Below are 20,165 nucleotides of genomic sequence, written 5' to 3'. Positions count from 1 at the left end.
GACGGGAGCGGGGGAGCCCACCCCAGTGAACCGGGGCTCTCAGCGATGCAGACGGGGAGTTGCCTCTGGCTTTCAAACGGTGCCCAGTGAAGAACAGTATAACACAGACAGATCGGGGGATGTTTGCCCGTTAACGAGGGCAGGGAATTATGAAATTCATGGCTGTGTGGATAACAAACTAGAGAGAAATTAAAGGTAAGAAAGGAGGATAAAGATTTAAATTTAAATATTAAAATATTATTTCAAAGGACACAATGGCTGGGGGAGGTGCTAGGGGAAAAAGGCCCAAGGTTTGGGGTCTTTTTTTCTAAGCTGCTAGGGAAAATGGTCCGAAGTTTGGGGATCTGATTTTGAGAGTGTCTGCGAGTGCGAGCTTCCCTACGGACCTGAATTCAGTGCCAGGGGAACTCTGCCTCAGAGCACAACCTTTCTTTTAATTACTTCTATCTTAATCTCTATGAAGTAATTGTATATTATTAAATGAGCCCACTCAATGTAAGATAACTTTGTATTAGCACTGGAGGCTTTTATTTTTCTTATCCTGTAAAAAGAAGACATATACCCACTGGTTGTTTTGTAAATAACCTCGCTGTCTCATCCCTGCCAAGGGGTGGCCCTTCTCTTTCTTCTTCACCTTCTCACCTCTCACGGCTTTTGGTTATGTTATTTCCCGTCAGCACGCCTCAAGCCAAGTTGAAGTACGCTGCCTACAGTAGTTAGTCGTATTTGCTAAGCTGCTGCTTACACTGTTGTCTTACGGTATCTGGTGAGGGGACCCAATACGAGCAGGTAATGCTGAAGGAGCCCTGACCGACCGCAGGAGCTGGGGTTAGGTGCTGGTTCTTCACACTGCGCAGCTCTGCATGAGCTGGATGGTGACAAGCTGCTCTAAAAGGCTAGCTGGGTGCATGTGCTAGTCCTAGAATTATAGATTGGAGCAGAGCGATTAAGGCTTTGGCTTACAATAAACCTGCCATCTCGCTCTCCTCCCTCGGTGTTTTCTGTAGATTTGCATTTCCCGCTCCCTGCTCTCAATGCGCAGCATCTTTCACAACAGTGTGGGTGTTCTGCAAGGCAGGTCCTTCAGGCCACGCTGATAAATCATCTTGCTTTGGACATGGTAGAGCTCTCCTTGCCCTGCATGCCCAATGCCCCCGGCTGGGCTATGGACCACCCTCACTGCTGCGGTGAGCTCTTCGGCCAGTGGTCAGACGTAGGAGCTCATATGCTTTCAGGTCAATGCTTCTTTCCAGAGCAGTTTGGTATCCAGTGACTGAAATGTTAACACCAGCAGGCGCAATGTGCTTCAGATGAAGTGTCCATAGCTCTGTTCCTCAGGCTGGAAACCCCTCTCCCCAGAGGCAGCCAGCAGCCCCGAAGCTTCGTTCCTTTCCCCTGGAGAACTGATTTTCTCCTACACGCTTGCAGAAACACTGCTGGCTACTGCTGCCACCGCGCCGCAGCCAGCTGGGCACAAGCGAGGCTTGCTCTGGCAGTCGGAGGCTAATGGTGGCCGGAGGGTGGCCAAGATGCTAGGAGCCACACTTGGGGTTGTTGTGGTAATCCTGGCAATGCGGTTCATGTAAATCTCCTCTGGATACATTTCTCTAAGCTTTCAGATTAGGGAACTGCCCCAGGAATGCTATAAGCTTCATTACAGTTTCTGCTAAATCACTAGCCAAAAATCATCAAAATGTATTTTGAAATCTTTTGGACCTGGTGGCTTAGGGATGCTGTTTGCGGAGCTGGTGAGATGAGTCCACAGGGAAAATCCCCACTGATGCTCATGCTGTGCCAGCACCGAGGAGCACTTCCAACCGCAGAGGCTGCAGAGTGGAGAAGGTCTCACCAAAACCCCACGGGGGAGAGCAGGGAAGAAACGGGAAGAATGAGATCAGGAGAGGCTGGCACGGAGCTCTGTTCAGGGTGGAGGATTCACCCTGGGATAGGCTGTATAGTGCAGGGTGTATGGACCACGGCAGGGAAGAGGCACATGGACCTGCAGCTGGAGGGTGCTCACCACTATTGCACATGGTTGCCCACTGGTCCATGCCTCCTCCCTGTGTGGATGTGAGGACGGCTGGAAGGAGGTAGGGAAGAGATCAGCTGCTACCAGAGGAGTTTATGGTGACCCCAACCTGCACTGACTTGTGGAAACTAAGCTGAGGTTGGACATCTCTCTGGGGTGGGATGGGCTGGAGGAAGGTAATTGGTTTGAGGGGCTGATGCTTTGCCTTGTTCTCAGACTCGACTCTACTAAGAGCTCCAGACACTACCAGAGAGCTTGAGCGAGAAGATCAAAAAGGCAAGGCAAGGAAAATAGGAGAAAAACAAATGTAGAGGGACTATGAGAGGAGATGGAAAATTACCTGTCCTATTAATTCTGCGAGAACTGAGACCTCAAAATGTTCATAAATGTGCATATTTGACCGGGATAAAAAATGACGGAGAGAAGGTGGCAGAAAATACTGCTCCAGCCGGGGAGGGACAGCTCTGGAAGGGAACACTTGCTGCTCTGTTTTCCTTTGGATACAGCTGCTGCTGCTCTCTCAATTGTTTACGGACCACGTGTGAACCTGATAAAAATTCCACCAAGCCTAAACCATTCAGGTAGCTTCCAGGACACCTGATTTCCCACATCAGCTTATTGCTGGTTTTCTTATTTTTTTTTTTTTTTTTCTGGAAAATAATCTGTGGTGCAAGAAACTTCACATTAGTCTTGTCAGGATCTGGGAACTTGCTCCCACCCTCTTTGGATGTGGCTGCATACACTGGCCTTGACCCATGAAGAAAAATCAGTGCGTATGAAGGAACTTCTGTTGGCCATTGGGACTCTTGGCTTCACCTCTCCCAGTCCACCTCATCCTCTGTCATTTCCACATCACCAGTGTCTTCCAGTGCTTCCTCCCAGTGAGCTTTGTTCTGCAGAAGCCCAGAGACCTCTAGGCTTTTGTTGCTGGTAACCATCAACTATTTGTGGAAAATAGATTGAAAATCGCACATCCCAGTGGAATCTGTTTTAGGCCTGGGGTGTCGAGGCTGAGCACTGAGCCCAACAGGAACGGCTGGTATTTGGTACGTGTGCCCATGGAGGCTAACAGGGCTCCCGAGAGGAGCTGATGTGGGGTGCCACCTCCAAGTGACAGGGTGGGCAAGAGGAGGGGATGCCTGTGCTGGGGCTGGCAGGGAATGCCCTTCCAGCACGGTACAATGAAAGTGGGAGGAAAGGGGAGCAGAGCAGCCGTGAGAGCACAGAAACTGTCTTAATGGCAGTGCCTTTCAGATGGCACCACGTCTAGTGCCTGCACGGTGTGGCCTTTCGGCATACCCCGCGCAAAGAAGGTGAAATACTGGTCATCTGGAGAAAGAGGAGGAGGAGGAGGGGAAAATAACGTGGAAAGGGGACTCTCCAGGAGAAGGAAACATTTCTGCTGGGGGAATTGAAGCAAGGGGAAAGGCTTTTTTTATAATTGTCAGGCAGCAAAGTGCCGTTTGCACACAATCGGCGGCGAGATTGGCACCAACTCTCCCTCTTGTGGACGTTCCCCTATATTTTGTGTAGTGTCTGGTAGCTGCCGGTGCTGCTAGCAGCCTTGAACCTCTGATGGTTTTATTGTAAACGGTAATGAGATGGTTGGATGTGACGGTTCATAATAACTCCCGTATTAAATATCCCTGTGAATTAGGCCAAGAGAGTGGGCTGATCTGCAGAGCCAGCACCTGGAGCGCCCTGGCATTGGGCCCATCGCTCAGCAGATGAGAGGCACCTCTCTGTCGGTAGAGTGAAACACCCGAAAGCAGGACCCGTAGTCCTGAAAAGAGAGCAGATATTGAATCAATGACTTCCCATGCTCGCTCCTTACAGGTCAGACTGGCCAGGACTTCACTTTCCTGCTCTCCTCTCAAGTTACTCAAGTCAGTCTTTTTTTTTAAAAAAAACCCCAAAACAACCCAAAACTTGCCCATGTTCCCACCTGAACTCTCCCCTGACCCCAAAGACTCCCCATTAGCCCAGGTAATGCTCAGTGGGTAAGATGTTTCTAATACCTGTTTTTATCCCACAAAAGGTCTACCTGCTTTTTCTGGTCTATCTGCAGTCCCATTTCTTCTCCTGACTTTTTGATCTGTGGTCCCAGTGTTGTCCCTTATCTGGTTTTGGGTGGTGTTTTTTTTTTTTTTTTTGTTTTTTTTTTTTATGATTTGGACCCTCTCTGCCCCAATAAACAGATAAGGCCAGGTCTATCCTGCTGCGGGGGCCAACGCACCTCTCTCAACTCTATGAGCTGCAGGTCTGCAAGAGCAGCAGATAAACACTGGCCTTTTGCTCAGGAAGATAACAAATCCAGTTTAATTTGGCCCTTGCTGTAAACTCATAGATAGACAGAAAATTAGCGGCGAAACCTGGAGAAGGAGTATGGATTCATTTAGAGCAGAGAGACACCACGTGCGGTGAGATCTCTGCTGCAGCTGATGGGGAAGGAAATAAAAGGACCACAGGCTAAGATAAGCTATTTCCAGGCAGATGCTGCCACAGACCATCTGGATCCGACCAGCTGAGACACCAACACTGGAGCGCTTTGCGGAAGGAGGAAGATCAAAAAATAAAAACATGGTGTCTGGGGAACTCGCAATTAAAAAGGCGCCAGAGGTGGGAGCCCTGCGCGGTACGGAGATCTTCGAGGGTAATGGAGCTTCATTTTTATTGAGGTTGGTTTTTTGAACGAGCATGCCTTGAAGTCATTTGTGAATGGTTAGAAAGTGATTAGCAGATTTTTGTCTTTGCGCATTGGTTAATCGGTTGCAGAGTTGCCAAGTCAGCAGGTTGTTTTTAACGGATTGACCTAGTAAGGCTGCAGCCATGTCTGAAATATGTTTTGGGGAGTATGTATAAGAGGATTAAAAAATTATAAATTCATGCAGAATTCTGCCTAAGTCTGTTAAATACAACCATGCAAATATAACCTTGGGAAGTCCTTTAGCCTCAAGTTGCTGTGATGGAGTAGGACTGTTCCTGCTTCTTACACTTTCTCTGGGCATCTGCCTCTGGTGCTGTTGGGGGAAGAGGCTAGATGAGCTTCTAGCTGCCTATGGATCCTGCGTATGTAAGATGCTTACAGGTGAGTTTTCCAAATGTGCCCAGCCTGGGACATCCTTATATGCAACCCTAGACCCCAAACAGCTGAGAAGGCCAGCGGGGCTGAGCATTTGGCAGGGATGCTGTGTTATACTTGTACCACTACCAAAGCAACCGCAGGACCAAGATTCTCAGCATAGGTGAGATCTTCCAGTACTTGGGGTTTTTTTGGGCCAGTATCTTGCAGCCAGTATCAAGTCCCACCACTGTTGTTGTCTTGCCAGCAGGACCCTAAAGTGGACAAGTCAAAAGATCTAATTGCAAGCACAGCAATGAAAATGAGACGAAATTGCAAGAATGACAATAACGGGGAAGAGATGCAGAACAGAGACCCCATCCCAAATTCAGTGGTAAATGTTCTGCTCGGGCAGCCAGGCCACCAGTGCCGTGTTTAGGGTGCTCACTGCCACCCGGTGTTGATCTGCTTGAGGAAAACATTTCTTTTTTGCCAAGTATTTTTTGCAGAGGGATCTGTTTTCCTGCAGGCATTCCCCATAAGACCGACAGAGCACAGAAAGCACTGCTGGATTAGGGACTGCTTAAATTGGTGCTGCTTCTCAGAAGAGAAAAAGACCTGGTTGTCTGTCTCCTCCCTAAGGGAGCGCTTGGCATTGGAACGATAATGCGAAACGAGACCATGAACTTTGAAAAGGGCCAAGTGCAGCTGGAAGCGAGAACCTGTTGGAGCTCATTAAAAGGCAAGTGTAAACATCAATACAAATGAGGGGTAGATCTTGGCTTCCCCACGGGCTCTTATCTTGCAAAAGCTCCATGCTTTGTGGATGAGAAGCTGTTTTGCAGGCAAAGGGAATAAAAAACTGTCTGTTCCCTTGCCTTTCACCCCATGATACTCAGGCAAAGGGAAATCCTAATTTGTGTGAGCTGTGCCACTGGTTAGACAGCGCTGCCTGGGGTTTGGGAGGATGGCTTGATGGGTGTTTCTTTCACAAGCGATGCCTACGTAAGTAGCTCTGCCTTCCCTTTCCTCTCTCCCAGCGTGTGCTGTTCCGGCTGTGTGACAAACCAGACTGCAGAACTGATTTGGCTTCAAAATAAACTCACCAAAAGATAAACGCAGGTACTTTAAACTCAGACCAGTGCCTTGATTCTATTCATTTCAAGCCCTCATAAAGAGCTGGGCAAGCATCATGGGGTGGGGGAGGCTCTGCAGGCATTGCCTCTAAACCCAACTTAAAAACATGCACAGCCTCATATGAAGTGCTGGTACCTTCAGGGCTAGTTGCCTACCCACTGGGGCTGGGCAAGGCAATTTACAGCTGTATCACCCATAGCGATGGGCTATCCCATTCTTTTTTGGGAGCCTGAGAGCCCACAGCTGGGTTGTGCACTGTGCGTTGTGGCCTGATAATTCTTCCCCCAAGAGCAGCTCAACCAGGATGAAGTTTTCATTGCTGAGAGAGTTTAACCATCAGCCAGGCACTGCTGGCTCCCTGCAGACTCTGGGCACACACGTACGTGTGTCCTAAGGAAGGGTGGGCTGCAGAAAGGGTGCTTGTCTCCATGGTGGCTCAGCTTTATCACCTCTGATACTGCTTTGGCTCTGGTCTTGGCCATGCTGCAATTGCTGCTGCCTTTGCAGGCAGGTGAACACCCCTCCAGCAGCACACAGCCATGCCCAAAGCGCACCCCACACTCTTGCAGGGCAAGGCACCTTGCAAAGTGCCCCTTGCACCCATATTCCCAAGGCACCGGGAGGAGGGGGGCTAGGATCCTCTCTGGCATAAGGCATTGGGCGGGAAGAGCCAGCCCTTCCAGCTGCCTGAATTTCAGTCGAACCTGATCATGAAATCCCAGCCTCTGCCACACTGCAAGCATCCCTGTTACAGCTTCCTATGCGTAGCTCTGAGCTACAGAGTTCAGGGTGTCAGGCAGACGCACAATACTGCATGCATGCTGATTGCTTGACTTTTTTTTTGGTTTTATGGCTTTTGCCTTTTCCAGTTGTCCCTTGGCAGGCTCTAGTTACAGTATTTTGTTGGTGGTGAGGGATGAAGGAGGAATTCCGCTCTTGCTTTATTATTGCAATAAACAGTACACGAATCGCTGTGTGCTGTTATGGTGTTATGAAGTTTAATCCACCTGAAGGGACGGCTGTATGCCACCATTCCTTTATGTCTTCCTACTGGCTCCTAGAGATCTCTAGGGTCTCGCTGGTATAATCCATGTTCTTACCGCCAAAGAATAATTTCCTCCCTTTGCTCCTGGGATGGGCAAGGCTTTAAAATCTGCCTGTTGTTTTCTAATCATACTTCTCCTTCCTTTAACTGCACTCACAGTTTCCACAGAAATCCTCAGTCCTTTTGTGCTCTTGTTTCCCAGCGCTTCAGAGGAGGTTTGCATCCCCAGAGAGAGCTCAGGCAGCCTCAGAGACAGCCTCAGCTTCTGTATTGGAGCCTAAATATTCTGGTCCTGGACTACCCAGCTGCTTTCATGCTTGTTTTCCCACTGAATCCAAGTACTGGCCTGCAATAATTGTCCTGCTTAGCCCAGGTAAGTGTTTTGTCCAGCTGCTGTGCAGTGTCACGTACACTGTGAGATGCCCTGATGATTGCATGGGAGCTGCGGGTCATGCCTGCGTTCTCCTTTGCACCTTCTCGAAAAAGAAAAGGACTGAGTCATATATGGTTGTCTGTCTGATAGTCACCAAAGGCTGGATCCTGTGAGCACTGAAGCGAAGGTAAAGCTACCTCTGACTTTACGGCACGGGGCACGATCCCTGAAAGAATCCATGCTGAGATACTGGTAGGTACATAGCGCAGCTCTGCAAACTTACAGCCCAAATCTTGTCCTGATGCTGAAATCTCCTCCTTCTAATCCTTCCTCTTTCTTTTAAGCAAGCAGCTCAGGTCACCTCTCAGCTGCTGAAGTCTGTCAGTGTGTGGGAGCCCTGCCTGGAGGTACTGCTAAGAATAGTGTTCATGAGCAAGGGGAAGGGAAGAGTGAGCCTGGAAGGGACTTGGCCACTGCCACCACCACTTAGACTCCACCTTGTTTCCTACAAGCGGCAGAGGCATCGCAATGCATGCAGCTTCATATGGTGCTCTTATCTGACAGTCTTCGGATCCTCTGAATCCAAAGTCAAAGGCACAGCCGCAGAAAACCCAATGCTCTCGCCTTGTTACGGCTACAAGATCCTGTAGCCCTTGCCCTTACCTGTCCAGAGCGCGGGCTCTCACCTGTCTGTCTGCATGGGCTGAGCTGCAGGCTCCTGAAACAAAGTGCAAATGAATCTCTTAGAAGCAGCCTTGTATCAGCAAGATGCCATAGAAACCACAGCTGCGTGACGGAGGGCCTTTTCCCTGGCATTATGCAATAGGTAATGATGTAAGTTGGCATTATATAATATTCCTGGCTTTTTCGGAACACCAGCCTCCCCCCGACCGCTCCCCTGGCAGAGCAGTGCGTACCACGCTTACCTCATGCCACGCTTTGGACAAGGCAGGGTCACCACCGCTCCCAGCCGCAGGACCCTCGGCTGCTCTCAGGGTTTTGGGTTTTTTTTAAATTGTATTGTGTGTGGGGGGAAAGGCTCACTGAAAAGAAAAAAAGTATTTGGTCAAAAAATCGGTTTGTCCCTCTGAGCTGTTTTGCTGTGTAAGCATTCAAGATGGTTTGGGTTGTTTCTTGAGGAAAAAGGACTGGGTTTTGGAGCGTATCTCTCTCTCCTCCTTGCTGGAAAGTTTGTTTCATGAACTTACTTCAAATGAAAAAAAAATATTTATGATTTCTGCTAGTCCCTCTCTCTTGGGAACACATTTCCCTACTTGCAGCAGGTCTGGCTGCAGAGATGACAGGGATAGAAATCATTGGTGATTTGTTATATTAACTGCCCAGGCAATATGGGGGACTGCTGGGCTCTCTGATGTTCACTTTACAGGCCGAGGTTGGATTTCTCTCTTCACAACAGTGATACTCTAATGAAAAAACCTGAATGTGGCCAGACTTGGAGCTGGTCCCTTCCCATGGCTGCCATGTGATTCCTACCATGCCTCCCAGCTCCGCCTGGGCAGCTGTGCCCCATATTAATAACCACCAAACAGCTGGTGTTTCTAAAACCATACCCAAGAGCCAGTCCTTGCTCTTTCACTGCTGTGTCTGTGGCTCAAGCAAGTCATAGAACCTCTTTGATCCATCATAAATGGAGGAAACAAGCGGCTTTTCCATCCACGGGATTGTGGCATGGTCTAAATTAATTAAGGCCTGTAGAAAGGTTTTCCATCTGTCGAGGGAGGAGCAAGGCAGAGGTGAGCTTGCATCCATCATTTTTCCAGAAATAGCTCTTCCCTTGCCTGCTGTGCCCGTTAGATGGAGAGACCTTTCCCAAGCACCTATTGGTAATGTTTTTAGGTAGAAACAAATTCCACGAAGCCCCTAGGACAGCCTTCCTCCTCAGCGGTACCTGGAGGCTCAGCTGTGGCTCTGCTGCTGTCCCGTGGGCTCGTCCTCCGCCCCGATCCCACCACCCCAGCCCTCTCCAGTGCTCAAGGCCGGGGGGAAGGCGCAGCATCCTTCCTGTGCCAGCGACCTGCTGCAAGGCTGGGACCAAAGCCGCTGGGCCAGCCCAGGGCCCTGCCACCCTGACACGGGCCCTTTCCGAGGAAAACAGACTGTCTCTGTGCCTCGCATGGAAAATGAGCATGTTCTGCCATCTGCCACCCAACCGCAGCGAGAGCCCGGCGATGCTGCCGGCACTGGGACGCTGCCGTCCTTTGTGTCCTTGGGTCACTCTCCAGCCTCCGAAATTTGAGGGCTACATGTTGGCCATCTCCCTCAGCTTCCAAACCCCAGGTAAGGGCTTGGACGTGGCCTCCAGTCCCCGTGGCTTTGTCGCCCGTGGCCACTAGATGGTAGCAAGCCCTGGCCGACGGAGCCGGGATACTCCGGCTTCTCCTGCCCGGGCAGGGTGAGCTCCCAGGTGGGGACCTGCGGCGGGTGGTCGCGGTCCACCCGGGGGGGGCTTTGCAACGAGGCGCCAGCACCCCCATCACGCCAGCGATGTACCCCAAAATGTGGCCAAAAAATATTAACGATACGTTTTATGCTCGTTTAGCAAGAGTGCCCTAGGTGTGGATGCAGATGCACGGCTCTGGTGGGGCCAGCGTGGTTTGACATACGTTATTTAACCACCCAGCGCTTTTTAAAGGGGGCAGCCGATATGTTGGCTGTCTGTAGTTTGCATTTATCGAGATGATTATGCAAGTGATAGATTTTGCCCCAAGGGGGGAGAGGAGAGGACTGTAGACACTAAAATGTTATGTCCTTTTCGCGGCTGCAGGGTTGAGGTGCCGTCTGGTGTGCTATAAAGCTTTTAGTATTTCTGTAGACTATTTATCTATGCTCTAGGGAGAAAAGCTTATGGTTTCATTTCATTACTACTTCACTTGTAGAAAAAGCAGTACGGAATCCCATACTCTTTTTAAGCCTTCTGACCATTTAACATTAATGTCCATACCAGGACTGATGGCTTCACCGCCCTGGGGAAAGCTACAGCGAGCAGAGAGTCGCCCAACTTCAAATGAGGTTATTATGGCAACTGAGTAGTTTCAACCTGGGGAGTATGACAGAGCTCGGTGCATAAACAGCAGCCTCTCATGTACCAGGAGCACATTCCTGTCGTGTCTGAAATGCGTGTAAACCAGTAAGGTCAGTATTCAGGATCCTACCCAAGGGCGAGCCTGGGATGGTGCAAATGTTTGTTTACTGCTACAAGTAGTTGGGGAGTGAGGCTGCAGGTATGTGGTCTCTCCTGTCTCAGTCCTGTGCTGTGGAGAACATGAGGAATGAGCTGGAGGGGTCTTAAGCTCTCTTCCATCAGTTTAGCTTCATTTGGGTAATTGGTAGCATGTCGGTGTTTGCACAGGTAAATCTGGATGAAATCTTGGCCTTGAAGTGTTTAGGATGTGGATTTTTGGATGTGAAACAAACTGGTGCATAGAGGAGAGAGAAAGGGGAGGACTGCAGGGTCACAGGTTGACTTGGAACATGTAACAGCCAAGATTCCCTTACCTCTAGGCTTGGATACCAGCTGACACCCCCATTTGACTTTTGCCACCCTTCTTACCCCAACTATTCCCTTTAAACCTGTGTGTTTCTGAGGGGTGCGAGGCTCTGTGCCTCCATTCTCCTCGCTGCCCGATTACCCTCGCACGTGGGCACCTCTCTCCCCTTGCAAGGCTGGAGCAGGGAGACTGCGCCCACATTATAGAGAGGGGATGGGCGCAGAGGCAGTGATGCACCTCAGGTCCTGCAGCACTGTGGTAGGGACCGTGGGGTTGCATGCTCTTGTCCTGAGGTCCAAGGCAGGTGTCTTCAGCCCTCAGTTGACATTTCTCGCCTGTCAAGGCCTGTGGTGTGTGCCCCTTTGGAAATGTCCAGAGGTAAGGGCATGCCTTGGGACAGCAGCGCTAGCTGGGCTTTGTTATCGGGCTGTGCTCTGACTGCAGTCACCCCCTGGAAGGGACGAATCACCTCGCTGGTGTGCCAGGAAATTATCAGTTCTGATGGGGCTGGAGGAGAAAGGCTGGGAGGTGTCCCAAAGCATACCTACGTTGTTTGTCAGCCCAGTGGCTTTTCTTCCCAGCACTGATATTTGGCTTGACAGAGGCAGCCAGATATCTTAACCGCTGGCTGGGTGTGTGTTGAGTGAAGCCCTGCCGTGTCTTGTGTCTTTGGCCTGCTGCAAATTACTCTCCTGGCTCATCTATACGTCTGTTGGCTCCGATATCTGGGCTCAGCCAGCAGCTAATCCTGGGTGTTCTCCAGAGAGGCAGGCAGAAGGACCCCAGCAGGCAGATGCTGGGTAACTGGCTCCCATATAGCTTTTATCCCCTTCCTCCCTCCTGCAGAGGCTGAGGAGATGACTTTGAATATGGTTAGCTCTTAAGGACATGTCTCTTCTAACACTGTGCTCTTCTCTATTTGTAAATGGTGTGTGTTACCCCAGGGGAGAAGGAGAGTGAGATCAGTATGGGAAAGGAAAGGCCTTTGGAGTGATGGAGCTGATGCTACTGTCCGTCCTGACCTTTTCTCCTGCCTGCCCTTGGCAGGCCAGGGGAGAGGGAGATGGGGTGGTCTTGCAGATGACAGTGCTCTTCTTCAGGAATCTCCTGCCATACAGCTTGACACTGTCTCTGGGTCCTTGGGAACCTAGATCAGGCTCCTGGCACTGTGTTTCGGCAGTGCCCTTTCTGTCTAGAGTGGGACATGTGCCAGTCCAATCCGAAAAGCAGAAATGATGCCATCAGTGGCACCCACAATAGCACCTGACCCAAAATAGCTTCCTAGGAAAAAGCAGGGAGGCTGATTAGGTTAGACAAGCCTGAAAGAGAGCAAGATGTCCAGCTGACGATTGACAGGTGTAGGTCTGTGAGCAGGGGCTATAAATCCCACGGGTGAGCTCTCCAGCCACCCTTTGGGGAAAGGCAAACGGCTGCGGGGAACACTCGGGACCTGCCTTCAGTGAACCATGGGGCTCAGTGATCAGGAATGGCAGCAGGTCCTGACCATCTGGGGAAAGGTGGAGTCCGACCTCCCTGGCCATGGGCATGAAGTTTTGATGAGGTAGGCAAGAAGCTTTGGTCCTAAGAGTAAAGTTGAGAGCTTTTGAGGAGAGACCAAGGAAGGTGTATATTTAGTACGGTGGCTAGTGTTCAGCAGTGTTTATTTCAACAGGCTGTTTTCTTTGTTGTAGGGTTTTGGTTGTAGGTTTTTCCATTGCTATGGTTTCTGGGTTAAAAATTACTCACTGTGTAAAGTGGCTGTGTTTCTGTCTCTCCATCTGTCTGTGGGTGCAGAAGCAGGCCAGTGCTGCTTTCAAAAGGTGGTGGGACTTTGTCACTCCCTCTGACTCTGCTGGCAAAGCTCTGCTTCGGATGCTTATTGCCCAAGCACCGTGGCAAGAAATGCTGGAGCGAATCGTGTGTCCTGGGCCTTCAGATGCTCTGCAGTAAGGATGTGGGGAGGCAGGGAAGGAGAGGAAAGGAAAATCACCTCTGTGACAATTTTCTCAGAATCTAGGATTTCAGTAAAATTAGCTGTGAAACACCTGAGTGTTTCCCTTTCCCCACCTTAGTCTCACCTGGCAGAGCTCTGCCCGTCCTGCTTTTTGGCCAGAAATCTGGGTGGTAACAGTTGTCCGCTTCCTGATGATGAATTAGAGGTCTGGGTGTGAAACAAGGCACATCCTTCCCCCCAGCTTCTCTCCTCCATGATTCTGGTGTCAGAGTGGGAGTGCTCATGAGGTCTCCATCTGAGAGGACCCCCGCCCCTGTGCTGTCCTTGTGGTCCTGGCCCCTCGAGAGGGGAACGCCCTGGGTGACAGCAACAAGTCACAGAACTACAATCTGGAAGGGATCTCAGGGCTGCAGAGTGGGAAACAACTTTGGGTGTCCTTAAAGACCAGCAGGGACGGAGATTTCGAGGAGACTCTCCAGAGCTCCCTCTCAGCCTGTGCGTGGTACGATGTGTTGGAAGGGTACAGATGCTGAGGAGATCAGTGGGGATATGGGACCCGCTTGGGGGGTTTTCTAGCCTAAGCACGGCTAAAGGAAGGAACCCACACCACCAGGCACATCCACTGAAAAGCTTTGAAAAGCTTTTTCAAAGATGAGCCAAAGCAGGGGTGTGTTTTATTTACCTTCTTTATCATGGCCCAGTTCAGCTGCCATTTGAAAGGGAGGGAGGGATGGGGGCAGCTGGGTGGCAATGCGGTGGCTCTCCTCTCCTGTGGTCCAGAGTAGGCATCCTGGAGGGGTAGCAAGAATCTGAACCCTCCCCACCAGTCCATCTCTGTGAGGTGGCTACTTTGGCTCTGGAAGAGCCACAAGACAGTAAAAGCAGTTTCCAACTGAGAAAGTAATACCATTTTTCTTACAGATCTCACAGGGCAGAGCATGGCATTAAATAAATAGATGACACCCCGCTCCCCTGTGACTTTGTGCTCCCTATTCAACCCAGGTCATTTCTTGTTCCTTCAAGGGGTTTCTGAGGGAGGAGAGAGGCAGAAGAAGCCCAGCAACTCTTAGGTTAGAAATGTGTCTATGTGTGTATTGTCAAAGACTTCTTAGGTAGATGTCATATCCTGGGAATATGTTTAAAAATACTGATTCAACTGGATGTTTTCCAAAGAAAACAAAAAAATACTCCTTGGAAGAATTTTTAAGAGTCTCAGGAGTATATTGTCTTTGGCAGACATGATTCAGCCATAGCCAAACACAATGGAGGGAGATTTTTAGAAATAACTCTCTCCCATTTCAAGGTGTAAGGTTTTTTTCATCTCTCTCGGTGGGACACAACCTATGTAATGGAAAGATGCAGGAAAAAGGGAAAGGCTGATGGTGATGTGCTCAGCACCTGCTAGAGTACAAAAATCCTTTGGAGACCTTTGAAACGCCAGCAAAGACTGGTCAGTCATCTACAGAATCTTTTTGCTGCAGAACAGGTTGTGTCTTCCATTTGCTTGAGCTATTTGTTAGTATAGTTTAACCTATGCTTACATCATATAGTGGAGAGTCTAGCCCTCATGGCAATGTACCTAGGAGGAATGTCCAGTTGTAGACAGGATGCGAGCCCCAGTAGTCCCAGCATCAGTGGCCTTCTGAGGGCAGAGTGAACATGCAATCACTGTACCATGAGGGGGAGGCTGGTTTCATGGCTGAGGTCCTGGGCTGGAGCTCCAGACACTGCTGCAGGTAACTTGGGTGAGCCACTTCATGGATGTGAGCTGTAGGGCCCTGGCTGTAAAGACAGACGTTGCTTTTGCTGGTGCTTCAACTAGTTGGATTACGCTCATCAGAGGGTATAATACCTGAAAATAAACTTGTGCAAGGGAGCTGATGTCTCTCAACACCTAATTATTAGACTGCTCCTAATAATCAGGACAGGCAGTATCCCCTTTTCACCTTGACTCTAGGACTCTGGCAGGGAAAAGTGTGAAATTTCCTACTAGTTTGGTTGCCAGTGGTGTCTGCATCCTGTCTCCTAGGAAATGCAGCAGGGAGGAAGCAGCGAGGACAACACTAGCCTGTCTTTTAGCCATTCTTTCACCTTCTTGATTTCATTTCCATTTCAGGATCAGAGGGCCTATGTATAGCACTGCATGGCATAGCACCAGCATGCCCAAAGGCCCCGTGGTCTTGTTATCCACTTGCTCCCAAGGACTCTCTGAGGTGCCGCGGTTCCCAATGGAGGAACCAACCTGCTGGCAGCTGGGCTGAGCTGGGGGGTGAGAAAAAAGGCCAGGGAAAAAAATTTCCTCCGTGTCTGCAATCATAGGTTGGGGGCACAGTAAGCTCTCCCATCCAGCTGATGTTCAAGAACACCTGATCTTCAGATGTGAGCGACCTGAGGCTAGGGGCTGCTCCCTTTTTTTTTTTTTTTTGTATATGAGAAGCCTCTAGAAATTTCCTTTTCTGGTCAATGCAGAGATGGGCTGGGAAAAGGGTCCTGGTGAGAGCCAGGGGTCTACAGGTTGGCTCCTCAGCAGTAGTGAGTCAATGAAGACAGGTATTTTTGTTTGGTTTGGTTTTTCCTTCGGATGAATGCAAGAATTCACTTCTCAGTACCATGACCAGCCTTGGCTCTTGTCTCTCTCTTAATAGAGTTGACATAACCCAGGGGACTCATGCCAAAGAGTTAGCAGAGCTATATAAAAATAAATATGGACACTTGCCTTGTCACTTTAGTTGGACCTGTTTAGGGCACTGTCTCTGTTACAGCCAGAAGGCATGGAAAAAAGTCAACAGTGATCATGTTAGGACACGTGTAAGAGGATGGGATTAAAGTAGATACAATACTCAAAGGGAGGTATGTCAGAAGCTTCTGCTCTCCAAAGACAAGAGGCTTTTTATAATTTGTTAATGATAAAAAGCAGCCTGTACAAAATAAATAGAAAGGAAACTTACACACAGAGTGTCATCAGGTTGTGGAACAACCTACCAGAGGAAGGATGAAGAACACTTAAACCAGATTCAGAGTAGGGTCAGATGCTTCCCTGGCTTATATACATGCTAAAAGGAGTGAGTGTGAATGGTGGTAATTTGGAAAGGATGTAAAGTGTAAGAGTTCCCATGCTAAAGTGGCCTCTAACAGCAGGGACTAGCTAAGAGCTTTTTTTGGGGGAGGGAAGCGGGTTATCGCACCTTTGCCTGTCCATATATTGTGAAATACCTGGAGTAGCTGAACCTCAGCTCTGATCTGGATGACAGCTCTCTCAAGTCTCACGAGTCCCTCTCCTTTTGTCCACAGACTCTTTCGGGACCACCCTGAGACCCTGGATCGCTTTGAAAGGTTCAAAGACCTAAAGACCCCTGAGCAGATGAAGGGCTCTGAAGATCTGAAGAAACATGGAGTTACCGTCCTTACCCAACTGGGCAAAATCTTGAAGCACAAGGGTAATCATGAGGCAGAATTGAAGCCCCTGGCTCAAACCCACGCGACCAAGCACAAAATCCCTGTCAAATATCTGGAGGTATGGAAAAGGGCAGGGAATCTTGGTGTCTAGCGCATAGTGAATGTGTGCAAGACAGCTATGTGAGAGCTGCGCTTTTATTTACTGACTGCTGAAGTTGGACTTTAGTGAGCCCTCCCTCAAGTCTGAGGTCTCTGTGTACAGTCAGGAGGAGGCACAGAAAGGGCTCATGGTATGCAAATGGTATGTGAATATCCAAGTTTAGATTTCCCATTCCAAACACCACATGCAGTCTGACCAACCCTTGTCAATAATAAACCAGCCCAAGCGGCCTCTGCATGCCTGGGAAACTACATTACGTAAGAACTGTCAGTGGCTGGACACAAGGGACATACACAATTTTAGAGTAAGCTCTGGAGGATACATTGGAGACCGAGACCCACAAAACTAAGTGTTGTACAAACACAAGGCATGAATTTTCAGCCTTCATGGATGAGGCAGACAGAGTGGGGAGGGCCATGGTCTACTCAAGGTCATGAAGCAGATGAGCGTCAGAGCTAGGAATAGAGCCCAGTTCTTCTGCCCAGCCCAGGCTCCTTGCATGCTAGACCTCCTTGTCTCTCCAGAGACCGCGTGAAGGGCTACTGAATTAGCTCGGAGATATTTCCAGGCTCTGCAACCTATTTCTTAGTCTGGCTTTTCTGAAAATAAACCTTCAGTTTTTCTCTCTCCCTCTTTCTTTCCTCACAGTTCATTTCTGAAGTCATTATCAAGGTCATTGCCGAAAAACACCCTGCAGACTTTGGGGCTGATTCCCAGGCTGCGATGAAAAAGGCCCTGGAGCTGTTCCGAAATGATATGGCCAGCAAGTACAAGGAGTTCGGTTTCCAGGGTTAGCACATACGCACAGAGGAACACCACAATGGAGGCCTGGCCATGCATCTTAGAGTAGCTTCCCCAGCACTGTTTTGGACATCTCACAATTGGCCATCCAAGATGTGTGGGAAAGCTTTGATGAGAGGCCAAGAGTCACTCCAGGCAGCATAGAGGCACTCAGATTGATACCCATGATAAACCACTGTTTCCCGGCTTCATGTATCCAAGAGAAATAATCTGCTTTCTTAGGAAAAATAATATAAGGGGTTATCTGTAAGCTTCTGCCTATCCTATCCCCTTTTTCTTTCTCCCGCCCCGAAACCCAGTCTCATCGGAGAGGCAAATGGCATGGCAAGAGATGAAGGGATGTGGAGGAACAAGGGGAGTGTTGAGGAACAAGGGGAGTGTTGAGGAGTGCAGCGAATGAGAGAGTGAATGAGAGAGGGGTGACTCAAATGGCATGAAAGGGATGTCAGGATGGGAAACGGGCACAGCTTCCCATTCCTCCCACAGGTGAGACTGTTAGCAGGTTACTGTGGAGAGCTTCCACCACAGTGTTACTTTGCTTTGTGGGGGTGAATGCAGGCAGTCAGTCTCCAAGGTCTGCCAGCTCAGAAACTTGTATTAGTTGCTAAAGTCACATTAGCAAAACTATAAAGATCAGTACTCCCTGCGATCTGTAGGTTTCTGGTAGCCGCCGCTACGCATCTGAAATTCTGTTGCACCGAGAAGTAAAGTATGTGTTTCTCAGAAAATAAAAATTCCTGCACCAGTGTTGTGTGTTTGCTCCTGGTTTTACAGGCACTTCAGTGAGAAGTGGGGGAGAAGAAGAAAGCGGAAAGGTGTTTTGCGTACGTATCCGGCTGCACTGCAATCTGCCGTGTCAGTCTGTGACTTGAGTGGCACGTGGCATCTGTCTCAGCCAGGGGACTCGGGGCACTCAGATGTCACCATGCGGTCATGACCTGGTGACAGACTTCACAACGCAAAATGGTAGCCTAGAGGCAGTGCCTGGGAGCTGAGAGAAGTGCTCCCTGACTAAAGGCCATGGCCACTGCTGTGCTGGGGGGGAACGTGGTGAGGGAGGGCCTTTTGCTTCTTTAAGGGGAGGTAGCACATGCGAGCGGCCTCGGGTCCCAGCAGCAGCACACTGCGGTGCTTCCTCCAGGCAATGGAAAGCAGGGCTGATTAGCCCAGGAGGAAGGTTGCAATGGCAACGTATGCTCTTAAGACCCAAGCTTTGCTCTCTGTACTGTTCTGCATTTTTTGCTGAGGTGTCCCTGCAATGCATGCTGCACTGTGTTTACAAATGTATGTATACCCATGTCCTCTGGGGGAGCTTAAGGGACAGACATGGCAGCAAGGCACCTTCCGCTGCCTGTTGCCTTCTCCCCATCCTGGCACCACAATGAGGTACAAGTGACCTAATTTTACTGAGGAGGGGAAGAGGCTGAGAGCCACATTGTGCCTAAAGCTGCTCAAGGGTTAGTCAGAGATCATTGGAGCCTGAAAAAGCGTTTTCAGTGCAAAGTCTTGACCTGACACCCAAGTTCACAGCAGACTAGCTGACTCTTTGGGAAGTGTGCAGTTTCGCTACTGGGACCTAGTTGGAGGGGCAGTTAGATCCCTCAGTGAGCACTGGGGTCCTCATTCTCTCCTCTTCCTTCATCCTCATGAAGCTCAGGGCCTCAGCGGTAGGGTGCTGCACCCACTTCTGGCATATGCACTCAAGCTGTCTCCACGCGGAACGCAAGCTGGATGAGCAGTGTGCTGTCCTTGTATATTTGCACAGAGTCGAGAGCCTTCATGGCAGGGTCACATCTTGGCACAGCAGCTGGATGCCACAGAGGCAAGCAGCTGGGTCGTGGTGAGGGAAAACGCAAGGAGTCAACATGGCTGCTCTTTTCTGGTGTGGAGAAAGTAATGTGCCTTATCTCACAGAGATAGTGTGAGAGCAAGTGTGAGAGAGAAAAATGAGGTGCTCGGTATTAGGAGCTACTATCAGGGTTTGGTTCAAAGCGCTCCCTGCTACACTGTGTGCAATGGAGACAGAGCAGGAGCCACCAGCTCCCTTAAAAAACAATCCTGAACCAGCGTGTTCTGCTGTGTCTTTGGTCAGGGCAAAGGGCACAAAATTTCAGTCTCTGAAAGGAGAAGGAATGAATTCCTTCCCAGAACAGAGCATCTCTGATTTCTTGCTCTTTATAAATCCTCACTTTACCTCTGGGAGCTTGCTTGGGGTTTCAACCTTTCAGAGAGGGTCACAAAAGCATATGCTGTCACCTAGATGAAGTTACAGCCAGGTGGTCCCTGGCTTAAGCAACTTGCTTCGTCTGACTCCAGTCTAGTCTGTCTGGCTTTGCAGGGAGGGCAACCTATTTAATTAAGGTCTAGGATTGCCTGTCCAACACAATAAGTTCTCCTGCCAGTGACAACAGGCTCTGCTTTAGGATTAAAAGCTCTGCTGTAGCAGCTGCCTCTGTCAGTCTGAGTGGGAACGGAGTTGCCTCTAGATATTTTTATGTAGGGCAATGTGGTGGAGGAGGGAGGGCTTGCATATATATTGTGCCTAGCTACTGGTTATTAGGTACCTGGAATAAATGTCAGTCCATTGGGAGCACTGACCCTTCTTTCTGCCTGCTTTACCCCACTGTGTCAGTGTACCAGGGACCATCCTTAAATCTGTGCTGGTCAGATATGGGGCCTCATGTAGGTTTTGTGGTTGTG

The 20,165-nt window shown here is 49.6% G+C and overlaps 1 protein-coding gene across 1 annotated transcript; it reads left to right on the top strand.

The window, feature by feature from the left end:
- Positions 1–12,561: 12,561 nt before the first annotated feature.
- Positions 12,562–17,693, top strand: MB (myoglobin). Its single transcript, XM_009699388.1, has 3 exons — positions 12,562–12,715; positions 16,400–16,622; positions 17,313–17,693. Exons 1-3 carry the CDS (start codon positions 12,621–12,623, stop codon positions 17,457–17,459), a joined length of 465 nt encoding a protein of 154 aa, XP_009697690.1. The 5' UTR covers positions 12,562–12,620; the 3' UTR covers positions 17,460–17,693.
- Positions 17,694–20,165: the final 2,472 nt, after the last annotated feature.

This window comes from Cariama cristata, unplaced genomic scaffold (genome assembly GCF_000690535.1).
Source record: "Cariama cristata isolate BGI_N322 unplaced genomic scaffold, ASM69053v1 scaffold994, whole genome shotgun sequence".
NCBI lineage: Eukaryota > Metazoa > Chordata > Aves > Cariamiformes > Cariamidae > Cariama > Cariama cristata.
This window is presented reverse-complemented; position numbering and strand designations above follow the sequence as displayed.

What these genes read in the sequence shown, in the direction of transcription:
- MB (XM_009699388.1), top strand. Translation starts at nt 12,621, where the DNA reads ATGGGGCTCAGTGATCAGGAATGGCAGCAGGTCCTGACCATCTGGGGA. An exon ending in GGGCATGAAGTTTTGATGAG is followed by an intron (nt 12,716 to 16,399) that starts GTAGGCAAGAAG and finishes TTTTGTCCACAG; the next exon opens with ACTCTTTCGGGACCACCCTG. An exon ending in TCCCTGTCAAATATCTGGAG is followed by an intron (nt 16,623 to 17,312) that starts GTATGGAAAAGG and finishes CTTTCCTCACAG; the next exon opens with TTCATTTCTGAAGTCATTAT.